Source organism: Schistosoma mansoni, chromosome 2 (assembly GCF_000237925.1).
Source record: "Schistosoma mansoni strain Puerto Rico chromosome 2, complete genome".
NCBI lineage: Eukaryota > Metazoa > Platyhelminthes > Trematoda > Strigeidida > Schistosomatidae > Schistosoma > Schistosoma mansoni.
In genome coordinates this window covers 9,950,859-9,965,071 of record NC_031496.1, presented here as the reverse complement: position 1 = coordinate 9,965,071, position 14,213 = coordinate 9,950,859, and the positions used below count along the sequence as shown (strand labels likewise).

Sequence of the window (14,213 nt, the reverse complement as noted above, 5' to 3'; positions counted from 1 at the left end):
GTAATGTATGCTAAAGTTCAAAATAATGTATGACGTACATACACGTTCAGCTTTGTGTACTTTTCGGTAGACAATGTTTAAACGTCTATTGATTGGACCACTTCATCATTGTAACAGATTTTAGTGCTTAATCTTTAATTTTGCGTACTTTATTATGCAAAATGCATTCAATGTACAGTCAAAACAGTGTGATAACATAATGTCGTGGCACAAACAAGTTTCGTGCTGTTTTACTGAAATGGAAAACACATCCAATTTTCAGTTTTGATATTCACACATCTTACAGTGAGTACATAGTTACATTTACGTCGATGTAATACACAGTATTCTTTCAACAGTACTAACTAAATAACTATCATACGTTTATGACGTGTTGGCGTTTTGTTAATGGGTTTTAAAATAATTGTTCACTTGGTGTTTGGTGGTTGGAGGTAGTCGATAAGAAAGTCTGGACCTGGATTACTTGCTAGCTACCACTTGTCTGCGAGGTGCACCGGTAATTCTGAGAGTACTGTCGCCCTAAGTGTGATTGGGATCGCCATGGATAGAATTCGGTCAGCACTCAAAGGACTAGACCTATACGATATCTGTGACTAATCAATTATCAGCCAATTGTAAGCTGTCCACTTGTTGTTATGAAAATGCAGTATTTCTCACCAAAATTTAGATCGACTCAGCGTCGTTGTATTTCATTAGTCTCACGATTTTCAGATCTATTTCATTTCTCCTAAATTGATGAGATCTCACCACACCTTTCTGAACGGTGGTCTAGACTACCGAAGGATTGGTAAGGATAGCACACTTTTGTGCATACGTTTTCCTGTTCCTTTCGAGATTTATTCACCTTTCAATTTTCAGTTTCGAACTGTGAGTTTTTCAATGTTAACAACACTGTTGTGTTTATATTTGCATTTAATTGTTTTTCCTCTCTCTCCTTTTTGTGTTTGTGTTTCTCAGCTTGTAGTCAAAGGTACTGTGTTTGCTCGTTTTCGTCCGGAACAAAAGGCTCAACTGATTGAATCACTTCAATCAGTTGGTTATTTTGTTTCAATGTGTGGTGATGGTGCTAATGATTGTGGTGCATTGAAAGTAGCACATGCTGGAATTGCATTAAGCGAAGCTGAAGCCAGTGTTGCTAGTCCTTTCACATCGAGGCAGCAAAATATTAGTTGTGTACCGACACTTATTCGTGAAGGTCGTTGTGCGTTGACTACTAGTTTTGGTGCATTTAAATTTATGGTCGGTTATTCAATGATCCAATTTTTCTCTGTTATACTTTTATATTATGTAAGTTTTTTAGTATTTCCTTGAATTTTCATTTTTTTCTTTGGTGTCACTCAGTGAAATTAGCAAAATTGTTTGTATTTTTGCTGATCTGCGACATCATTATTGCTAATTTTGTATGCCGATTTTTATCTGCATTATGCAGTGGCCGAATTTGACCAAAGAATCTTTGTGTTATGTAGATAATTCAGACCGATTTTTTCAATGAAATGTTTTCGTTATTAGTTGCGTTATTTCAAAATAATCTGTCAGTGTTCTGTTTATTCATGACTAAATATCTTTAACATCAGTAATACTTATGTGCCTTTATTTTGCTGTTTTGTTAGTTTTCAGTTTTAGTGTCCATTTCACAGTTGATTAGTCTCAGCAATTATTTGTGTGTAAGAGAGAGAGAGTATCTGTTGTTTCACGAGGCGTATAAAAGTTTGTAATTTTAATTATTCACCACTGGTCACATGCTACACTTAATCTGCCAGTTCGTTACGTATAAGCATTTTTATTGTGGAAGAAAACCCTTCCCATGGTTTTGATCATCTGTATAACTGCTTTGTCAGTCGTTCAGTCAGTCAGCTACAACGTAGGATCAGGCACATATATGCATCGGTCCAAGTCGCCATACCTCATTAGCACAACAAGATCAACACCGAATTCATAGTAGTTAATTTAGTGGTGGTAGTAAATAAAAGATAGGTTGTATATAAGGATATAGTATAGGAAGGAAGACAGATATAAAGCAATTTTTAATCTCAAGGTTTAAGGGAAGATAAAGAGTGTATACACATACACCATTGTGATCGATTCTAAGCCATGTCACCTAGAGTCTCCAACCATTGGTTAGGTTACGATAGTCACGCGGACCTCAACCAAGTAGTCTGCATCTGTCAACATGGCTCAGACTAGAAATTAGTGACTTCAAGCACTGATGCCACATTTTGGTTTGGCCGCTGCTCAGTATACTCGTCCCTTAGTTGATAGACGGATATCTCGTCTTCGCCATAGGTGACGTAAGTTGGCAAAAGCCAAACGAGCTTTTTGAATCCGTGCTGATATTTCGTGAGACACCAACCCATTAGGGCTAATCAGACTTCCAAGATAAGTGAAGTTGTCGACGCGTTCGACTACTTCACTCCCTATCAGCTGTCCTCTGTGCACGACTTTGCGCTGTAGTCTGTTGTATGAGTTCCGGATAATGTTGACAATCTTTTGAGGAAATCCATAGTGTCGAAGAAGTTTCCATAGTGTTCCCCAGTCCACACTGTCAAACGCCTTCTCATAGTCAATGAATCGGCTAATAATTTAACAATTATTTCATTTTGAAATTGCTTCCTTTTCTTATGCCCTAATACATTTATAATCACACATTTTATTTTCCAATACATTTTTCTTGTTGCGCTTTCTTTTCCTTCTTATTTTTGCTTCGTGAACAGTAGAGTTGTGAATTTTGTTTACCCAAAATACGCTTTTTTCATTTAGCACATCAACTACATTTTATAAAACACATTATTCATGTGACTAGTGAATTTGTTTTTTTAGAAAAACTGTTCTTCCCAATAATATGTAGTGAATTTTGTTTTTGATTACCAGCCTAGCAGTCTAGTGATTTGTTAGGTTTTTTTGTCAAAAGTACCTAATGTTTTTATTTTGTAAACTGTCAGTTGATTGATTTTTGAGGCATCTATTCAACGATGATTGTCTTCGTAACTTTTCATCATTTTACAAAATGGAATATATTTTTCTGTTTAGTTTAAACTCTGTTGAATTATTACGAAAAGTAATTAGATCTTTGAAGTTCTTAATCATTATTTTGGCACTCTGGATTCATCTGTTATTCTATAAATTAATCGTAGGTTGTTTGTTGAAATCATTTCATTGTGTGTGTAACTATGGACTCAAATGTATCTGAACATTTTAAGGAAATGTGCTAAGACTTCCGCCTGCAACACATTTTATTTTTCAGTGAAATATAATGAGGTATTTCATATGCCTTAATCATGTCAGTTTTAATTTGGGCTTACTTCATTTGGTTTTTTTATGTTTGTAGTTAATGTACTTGTTAACTTTCAGTCATTTAGACATAAATACCGTTGGATGCCGGCTCAATGGTCTATCGGTTAAGTGCTCTGGCGCGAGACTGGTAGCTCCTGGGTTCGAATCTCGCGAAGCGGGATCGTAGATGCGCACTGCTGAGGAGTCCAACAGTAGGACGAAACGACCGTCCAGTCCTTCCAGGTTTTCCACGGTGGTCTAGCTTCAATTGACTCATGATCTCAACTATATAAAATTACTAAAATCTCCACAAAACCCCCTTCTGACATTTGTAACTTGACAAAATATATATAAACTAAATTACTAAATACCGTAGAACACTTTATTGAGTTTGTTATATCCCCTGGTAAATTATGAATGGTAAATCTGAGGTCTATTTATGGACAAATGTAATATGCCTATTTCCTATTGTATAGTTGTTAAATAACTGACCTAATCGTATTCGTGTTCCTCTTATCATAACCTTTATTTTGACCTTTGAACTATTATTATTGATTACTCTCCCCCTATCCACAGCCACATTGGCCAATTATTGTACAAATGTTATTTTTCTATTTTTTGGTATAATGTGGTCTGTTTGGTTAGTATATAAACCCAGTATGCTTGTGAATAATGATTCATATTGCCGAGGCTGTTATTTGTGTTCTGGACTCAACTGGCTGGGCTAGGCAGATAGCAGGACCGAATAGCACCCAAGACTGCTCGTACGTATTTTATGTATCATTGGACGTTTATATATTAAGAGGGCACACGCAAGCAATCGATATATCAACAGGCACCCATACGTTATAACAGAGTTCAATTGTTAATGTTCGAATTTTATATTATAAATGTAACATTTATTTTAAACAAGAAGATGAATAATCTATATAGATGTTCAATTCACTTATATTTTATGTATAATAACTCCCAGAGTTGTTTATCGTAAACGACACTTTCAAATCACGTTAAAAATGTCCAATGATCTCTTGATTTCCCCAAAACGAATTCTCGTTGAATTTTTATCACCATTTTCAAATATGAGCTTTCTTATCAAGATTATATTGTAATTTGCTATAATAATCTATCTGAACACTTCAAATATATTTCAAAAATGAGACTTACCAATGACGATAAAAACAGCTTTGATTAATGTGATGATTAGTACCATTGTACGTAATATTTTTAGCATTTTTTTGTCATTTCACGTCAAATACTTTTGTGTAATGATTGAAATCACTTTATTTCGAAACATGTTTCCTTGTGGTATAAATAATATATGTTGCCATGTAGAGCTGAAGGTCTTATGTGAGACTGGAGGTTCGCCATTGAGATTGTGTATGGTTCGGCATTGCTTTGGCAAGTTTTGCTGACTGTGAAAAGTTGGTTTGCTTGGTAACCGATTTCATTCATACTGGTGGTTGCTTTTCAATGTTCTCAAGGGCTATTGTCATTGAAGCATCGTAAGGCATATCGCCATTGCTAACAGTGATGTGTGTGACTGTCGTATAAGCGGAATGGGTCAACTTTGGCGTGTTCATGCTGTGCATAATTGATTTACGTGATCACTGATCGGAATAATTATACATGTAATGTGAATGTGTATATGAATGGTGCGAATGGTGCACCAGGGTGCTTGGTACCTGTGTGGTTGCGCCACAGGATTGAGCTGTACTGTTCAGGTTGTAGCGTTGAAACCCATATATTGTCTGGTTCTCCTGTGGGGCGGGATTGAGCTGTTCTGCTCGGGTTGAGCCTTGGTATTGTCTGGCTTTCCTGGTAAACGGGATTGAGCTCTACTGTTTGGGCTGTCACGTGTAGGTCTAAATGGTGTCTGGTTCTCCTGAAAACCAATGCAAAACTACCCTGGCTCAAAAGGGTATATTATACCATATATAAATAAATAATAGAATTTATATGTCACTAGTGAGAATGAATTGACAATTAAACAATGGAAGGAGTGTATACACTAAAGTTGAAAAACAGTGTTTTTTTTCTGGTAAGATCATATTATTAAGAGAAGGAAATAGTAGGAAGAGCTCTACTATGTATTTCAGTTTCTTGCATTGATTATAATATGGAAATATTTGAATTAAAACTCTGCACACTTGATCTATGGTGAAAATCTGTATTTATTTGCGTAACGACAGTTGAGTAGTATTTTCGAAGTTATAAATGAGCCAACAGGTGATTGTTCATTTTCATTGCTTACCTGCTTTGCTTCGATTATTACGTCAATATCACCATACTGTTTTGTCTAAAATAAAGTTTAGTTAGTAAATATATAACTAAGTTGGCTGAATTGCTGATTGCTTCCTATGCGAATTGAGGATCTCAGTTGTATATTGATTTGTTTTACACGAATTATATTAATTAGTATGAGAGTGACTTGTTAAAGTAATTCTTTCTAGTCGTATACGACCAGTAATTGTGTTTTAAGTAGAAGCAATTTCATGACTCAATAAACTGGTTCTATTTGTTAGTTACTGGCATTTGGTTTTCAGACATCATGTGATGGTTTAAATTATGCCAAGTACAACTTCGACAGTTCTTCTTATATCATTTTCATTTATTTTGTTTTATATTATAAATCCTTATCTACTGTCTTCGTGTTTTTTTTACTTGCGTTGTGCGATTCACGGTTTCCAAGTAGTCAATATCCGTTTATCTCCAAGGATCATTCGTATGCAAAAGACTCAATCTATTTTGTGTGTTTTTATAGTAGTAATCTCAATAAACAGTTAGCCGCTGGTGTTGGTGGGTATTTTGAATTATTAATTAAGTTGTATATCAAGGTTTCTCATCTGAGATTTAACATTGTGTTTTGGTTAAAAATCACGAACGTCTACTGAAAGTATTTGGAGTTCATTGTACACTTCATATCACATATATCGCAACAGTAAATTGAATGATGTACGTGAAACGTTTTTCTTGTTGTGCTAATCAATCGCTCTAAATACCAGTTTTTATAAGCAGTTACAACAAATATTTGTTTATAAATGACCTACAGATGATTGGGTAGAGGTGTCAAACTCTATTATCATTAATATCGAATGAATTCTTTTATGACCATGAACCAGGATTCCATGTGATTGGAATTCAGTCGTTGTGACCTACTTTCGTAATCATAAATTTTAGTAGATAATTTCTCTATTGATATAATGGATTACAATGTCAAATGACATGATAAATGGATTATAAGGAATAAATTCGTTATTTGTTCAGCTTTGAAATTCTTTCTTTGTTATTTATCTTCAATCATATCGCCTTTAATATTCAAAGGACAGATTCATGTATTTATTTTTGACGCCTACTGTTTGTGTAAGAGACGTTGATTCTACCAGTGTTCTTAAGTTGACGTGATGAAGTAGGATTCGAGCAGGTTGCCAATTGCTTGTAACCGATAAACTGCTGTCTATACATCATTGGGATTCGGAAAAGTATGACTGCTGGTGTAAGGTCAATTATTGTTATCTGGGATTTGAATAAACGGTAGTTTTGAATACAATCGTAGTAGTAATAATAGTATTGATAGTGCTAACTAGGGAGAGTTCTCAACCACTAGTCAAATTCTTATCTTTTTGTTATTTGTTGATTACTTCGTGAACACGTTTCGAATCAGTTTCACGAATTCAAATAGAGTGTCGTGATATGACACTAACGGCAAACAATGAGAAGACTTGAGGTCCATTGTTGTATGATTATACACTTCCCATCCAACTCAATGTTTGACTGGTACATACCATGATTACGGTGTTGAATGAATTCATCAACCGTGTGCCGGAATTAAGCCTAAATATACTTTATATTTGCACAATTATTCTCATTTCAGATTGTAAATCAAGACATATGATTTAAGTAGGTATTAATAGTGTTCAACAGAATATTCTCTCCTTTAGACGAACTGTAATTGTTTATGTAGTGTTTCATATATCGAAAAATAATGTAGTTTGAAAGCGGATCAAAATAATAAATTCTGATGACAAATTAAGCACTCGTTTTCTTTGTTCATTATATTATACTTGGTAGTTATAATTGTACATTATTTTTGCAATTTTTGTCTTTTCATCTTTTTCACTAGATTGGCAGTAATATTTCTGATCTGCAATTTTTATTCATTGACCTTTTCCTTATCACAACTCTGGGTCTTACGTGTAAGTTGAGAAAGTATTTCTTTATTCTTTGATTTTGTTTTGTTAAGTCTCTTATTGAAAGATGATGAGATGGTTAAGTGATACGTGTTTCTATTTTGGCTCATTTGTTTTTATACCACTGTTGTATATATTGAGTTATTATTATTATGGTTTGGCAGTTTGTATAATGAAATTGTCCTGTCATCAGAAAAAAAGGTGTAAGCCTTTGAAATGTCACTCCCCATATTATTATTACTTGTGTGCTTTTTTAAGTGTTTTTATGCTCTTTCCTTATGGATAATATTGTTGAATTCAAAAATGTAATTAAATTAATTACCAAATATATTCATAGAATAAATCACGGATTGGTTTTAGTCAATAATTGACAATTATCCTCCACAGGTATTGGAAAATAGTCCGGTGATATCGCGAAATGATTCAAGTTAGGCACCATTCGATAACGGCTACGAGGTTTATAAGTTTAGCACTGTCAGCTTACCCGAATGTCCTGGGTTCGATATTGCGTGCGGAGGAGTCGTGGGTGTTCACTTTTGATTGGTCCTAGATTAGGACGAAAAAGTGCCTCAGAACTTCCTGGCTTTTAGTAGTTGTCGATTTTAGATGTAATCTCTGAAAATCCAACAGTCGTCACAAAGAGCCCATAGTGATGACTAAATATGTTTGCATGTATTGTTTGTTAGATTGCATGAATATGCGCACATATATGCGTTGGAACAAAGCTGAAAACAGTCGAACCAAAACGTGACGCTAGCTCATGAAGCCATTGTTAAACTGAATCCTGTATTTAGGCGCAGATTACTTCACTGAGTTCCTCGTGGTCACCGTAACTACTGGTTTGGAGACGATTGGTTTGTCTGAGAATTGATTGCGATATTACACTGACATTTATAATTATATTCCCTCAGGTCTTAAGTTTTCAAATTGTTTTATACTTTATTCCACAAATTTACTCTTCTTGAATCATACTGTTTATGCATATTTTTTCCTAATTGCATTGATACTATTACTGCTTCTTTTTCTTCTATGGGATCCTTACTGCTATGATTTGGCAACTTGATCCAGTGAACATATATCCCGGGTTCTACGTCACATGACTGACGAACAGTCAATCTGAGCTCTCTTGATTATTGTGGCCTATTCTACTCATATATGATATGTAGTAAATAACTGAATCGTTTGAAACGAGGAGGTCACTTTGATTAATAGCATGATATTTGTAACCGACGTGCATATTTCACAGAATATTTACCCATTCTAAAAATAACTGTCACATAACATGAAAACGTTTTTTCACTTTATGGTCATAAATTTGTTGTCACCCTCTGATTTCGGTCTCATTGTAGACCGGGAAATTGTTTTTAAACATTCATTTGGAAGTTTAGGCTACAAAAATGGTGGCCGATACATATTAGCAATCGACATACATTGTTTTAAAAAAGTTTTTTCCCTGCAGTGTTATTTTCCTTTTTCATTTTGGACTAGCTGATCAAGTAGCACAAAATCTGATTATATAGTCTAAAAAGTCTTATTGTATGTGGTTTTCTAAACGGAGTGTATTCGGTGGTCATCTCACCATTGTTCATACAATTCCGAGTCATTCAAATTAGTGGGTACATTGCATCTTGATCGACAGATTTCAACCAGGACTAAAAAGCCAGATAAATATGAAATCGGTCATTTCTCAGTGATCTGTTATAAAGAGACCATTTTTCTAATGGTAAACATATTGTATGATGTTTCTGAATAATTGCTCTGTGCTCATTCCTATGTCGTATTTTGCTTTCATGGAGTTTACTTTCATTCTCCTGGATTACTTGACTTGAATTTAATTTTTTCGACTAACTTCATTTCTTTAGCGACGCTTTTGTCATGTTTCATATTTGAATACCTCTGTTTTTGAAAGCACTTACTTTTTATAAATCTATAATGTCAAATCTAAACTTCTTAGTCATATGTATTTATGCATATTTCTCCCTCAGCACATACAACTAGTGTCATAATAACCTCGATTAATTAATATTTACATTGTTACACTATTATTGATCAGTATTTTAGAACTCCGGTGTCTATTCTGTGAATGAGCGGTCCCAACCCAACTCACATTAATAACATATTAACAATTACTTACATTGCTTAGATAATGGTCTACAGCTTCAAGCTACATACTGTAATTTCTTCCAAGTACTTCATCATAAAATCTATTTCTATCTATTATGCATCTTTTGTTTTGATTTGTTTGAAATTCTTATCTTCAACCTAATGTACATGTGCATTTGTAAATTTCAGTCATGCTACTTCTTTGCCGCCAATGTTAATCACATTATTATCTTTTTTGTAACTACTAATCCACTCAACATATAGGATCTCATGATATTTACGCAAAGTATTTTTCTCTAATTAGCATTCAAATTCTATTTTTCTATCTCTCAGCCTCTTGTTCAGGTTAATTTTTAGGATAAGGTGTTGTTTAGTGCCATTTATGTTCCATTTTCGCATTAAATATTTCATTACCACATTTTATTAAAAAATGGTAGTTTTTCATCTTATTTCCTTCCTTATTTGAATTAGAGAATTTTCACCATTCAAAACTGGTAAGTTGACCTTCATTTACTTGTGGACGGTTTTTGTCACTTACGGATATGAGTTTAGATAGCTGTGTGAACCAAGAAGAACTGAATAACTCTTCGTAATATGGGACTTTTCATTACTACACACCCACAATTCTGTCTAGAATCAAACCCTATGACGTTCGGGTCTCTCGTCAAACACTTAACCCTTAAACCATTGGAATGGAACGGCTCAAATGTCTTGTTTACAACTTTTGTTGTTGTCGTTAATGAGCGCTGCTGAATAGTTCTGTACTAAAATAACAACTGTTCAATACCTCTTGATTTTAGTGATGACTCTACCTGTGTAAATTCATAATGTGAACCACTCGGAAACGAAAGTCATCTTCGTAGAACCTCTTAATCAAAAATAAAATATTTTCCTGTTAGATATTATCATTTTTCGTAACCCAAACTAAGTTATCTTCAGGTATACACACAATGAGGCAATTCTAAATTGAGAATGAGTCTACATTTTTAAATTGTATGTTGACAATACTTCTGTTTTTCTATAAAAGTTGTCTTTGCAACTATATTAAAAGATCATTATCCCTATATATCCGTATCATCGGATTGCAATAGAATTTTGTAACGATTTGTATTTAAAATGGTAATTGTTAGCGAAATATAGATCGGATTAAAGCGTGTTCCATGCACGATTGTGTTGATGCACGCTAATTGGCTAATTCTTATCCAATCAGCGCTAGTTGATACTTGGAGAAGACTCTAGAATATTTCCATGTAAAAACTATAAATATACTAATGCATTTTTTATTGCGCTTCTTACTTCATCTACCCCTTGTTATTCGGAATATAATTTCTTTCCTATTCAACCGTGTTCTGATTTGGGGACTTGTCGAGTTTATTGGTGTTCAGGAATACTAAGCAATAGGGATAGCTGGATCGTAATAAGAAAAATTATAACAGTAATATATTAACTAAACGGCAAAAAAAGTTTCGAGACTAACAAATAGAAGTCGATATAGTTAATGTCATGAGACGTCACTATTTTTACTTTTAGTGTTGGGTAGTATCCATAAGTTTCTAAATAATTGTATGATTTTGATTGTAGAGTCTTCTGTAACATTTTGTAGCGTGCTTTTAAAGTCAGATACCGTCACAACATTATTTTGTTGGAATATCTGCTGAGGTTTAGTGGGAAAAAGATAGTGGTCAATGATGAATCCTAGTATGAATAATAATTTTCACAGATGTCAGTAATCTTGGAAGTTGTGTTGTCACACGACCGAACCTTTAAGATATCTTATTATCCTTGATTTGGTATTCTAGGAACACATGCTTTACCTCACAAAACCATATAAAATTTACTGTTGAATTGCATAGTTTGATGGTCCATTTCATCCCATCATGTTATTTAATTATGTAGACTACTACTAGAATATTAGGATTTTTTTGGTTAATCACTGCTACCCTGAGGAAAATCAGTGTAGTTAGTAAGGAAGTAACGTGTTACTTATCGTCACTCATCAGGCAAAAATAGTCATACAATAATAATCCTTAAAAGTGTAACAATCGTTGTTTGAAAACAGTTATCAACGTTGTATTGAACATATCTTTTTAGTACATTAGTGCTCACTGTACGCGCATATCTTACAAAACAGCTTTCCTCTGCTGATATCATCCCTTACTTTTGTTTACTTGAAATCCTTATTTCCATCATTTTATTGATTCCCACAAGGTATTGCCAAATTCTATGTCACTGTATGTTTTTTTTCTTCAAATCCCTCATTGAGAGTTATCATCTTGAGTAGTTTCTTCATTCCTTATTTTCCCCTACTTAATGGTACAAATCTCATTATATTCTGATTGCTGTTTTCATACTATACTTCCAATATTTGTATGGGGTATTTACAATAAATTTGATTAAAATTACTTAATGTAGCTCATTTATGAGGTGGATGTGAGTTTATTCAGGTTTGAGCTTTACTACATATTGTGATTGTCAATGCCTACTCAGTTGCTCGAACCAAAACTGGTGATGTAGGAATTGTGGTTATTTGTAAAACATAATGGTAGTTGAACTGCTTCGGCACACTTCATTATTATGCGCTCTTCCGAAAAAAGGCAATTTACGGATTGTATATTGACTCATACCTTTTAACCAAAACGGTCTAATTAACTGTTGATACCACCCCAATTTTTCATGAAACTGGCCATTGTTTACCAATGAAAATAGTATAGTTTAATTTCCCATTGTGTTCAAGTCATCTTAAATTGTTGGGTGATAATCTACAATGATTTGTGTACTATTCTGGTTGTTTCCATTTTTTTTCATACTTTTTCCATGCGATAATTTATTCTCATCTAAAATTTGACATTTCACATAAAGCCTCACGAATAGATGACCTTACTCGAACTATCGTACTTTACATGGACTGATTTGTGTTTCCTTAAGTTCACCTTAGTTTCTTTCTATCCATTCATAAACCATTGAAATTTCACGAATACCACTGCGTTTCTTCAACAGAATTTCCCTCTTATCAATAGTATTCCCTGCAGTGTATTCATGTTCTTAATAGCAGACACTATTTACTTATTGTGGTTGGGTTCATTTTATTTTTCAAATGCAAGCTAGTCCAAGCTACATTAATATCTTTCATTGATATGTCACTACATTCATTTGGATTTGAACATGATCCTAAAAATTGCATATAATTGTTAGTGTTCAGGTAGAACGACTACTCTATTGTGATAAGTCTCATTGAAGTTCATGTGACAAATACAAATGTAATTACTTTCAACGACATCATTTCTTTATACTGCAATACTGTTGAATGCTGTTCATGTTGCATTGTCGACTGAACATATACACCAGATATATTTTTACATGACTACCAGGTAATAGTAGCTCTCAGAAAGTTGGAAGAAAACTGTGTCAAGTCAAGACGAAGTTGCGAAACGAGAAAATCATTTATGTGACTTAATTGGTATAAAACATTTGTTTGTATGCAAAAAGTCACGTCTCAAGAAGCAAAATGCTTTTCATGCAAGTGGTCTAGCTTAAATTATTTGAATGATACAATGGTCATTCTCCGTAATTTCATGAATGTTATTTACTGGTTATTTTTAGAAAGATGTATTGCTTTTTTTTCATTAGTTGGTTATACTCCGGCGTATCCTCGTCTCTCGGTGGAACCTCCTGGGATGCGATTAGTGTCAACTGTGACCTTGTTATCATTGGGTTTGCAGTTACTCACTTGTGGTGTTGTACAGTTTTCAGTCTTCGTGTTCACTCGACTACAACCATGGTTAGTGAATATGTTTCTATTGTTGTGACGTTTGTCTGTAGCATCGGTTTGTATTGGTTGTTGTGTTAATATCTGTTTTAAACACCTGTCAGTGCACTAACTTGATAATCGTGATGAAATTGATGTGTTATATTGTTTCGAAAATTATTTAAGGCTTATTGCATCCATTGGAATGTTGGTAGAGGAACATATAGACTACTGCTATTCGCTTGTAATATCTTGTCAGCGATGATCCTTTAGGTAGTATTACTGTGTGGAAAGACTTTTATGGATTGATTTGGCAGTCTTTTCATTCGAAAGTACGTTGTCGCTTCATGCAACTCCCTTGATTGTTATCATCATTATCCTTTATCTCTTTGAAGGTATTTACCCCTGTTTACTTATCATGAAGACTATGAATTAAAAAATTATGAAAGTACGGCCGTATTCTCCGTATCTGTCTATCAATATATTATATTGGCTATTGTATTCTCTAAATCTGCACCATATCGTCGATCAATTCTTTCTAATCGTAAGTTGTTTCTTTTTAGTTAATATCTTATATTGTCCAAATTAATTAATTAATTATTATTATTATTATTCGTCTGACCTCTCATGATTGGTATTTGAACTATGATTTTGTTGTTTGACGACTGCCACCAGCTAGTACGAAATCTACGTTTAGAGTTTCCGTTTGGTTGTTTAAAATATCGGAAGATAGCTTATGCGATGACAAGTCATTTAGACTAGATGCAAGTTTCCAACTTAGTCGATATAATCAGTGTACATTTGCACTTACTCTATTCAGATTATGGAAGGTAATTTACATGAGTCGCATTTCTCACGATATTGTTACTTGATTAGAGTGAGTATATATTCCGTAACATTCAGCTCAG

At 33.9% G+C, this 14,213-nt stretch overlaps 1 protein-coding gene across 1 annotated transcript in view; it reads left to right on the top strand.

Moving 5' to 3' along the window:
- The window catches only part of Smp_208060 (putative cation-transporting atpase worm), a gene marked incomplete at its 5' end in the record, with an annotated part of 53,800 nt that overhangs the window by 33,569 nt on the left and 6,018 nt on the right, over positions 1-14,213 (top strand). Inside the window, 4 exons of the mRNA XM_018795624.1 lie at positions 958-1,287; positions 7,391-7,463; positions 13,188-13,338; positions 13,701-13,849. Coding sequence (XP_018649918.1) covers positions 958-1,287; positions 7,391-7,463; positions 13,188-13,338; positions 13,701-13,849 — 703 coding nt within the window. The remainder of the gene's footprint in view (positions 1-957; positions 1,288-7,390; positions 7,464-13,187; positions 13,339-13,700; positions 13,850-14,213) is intronic.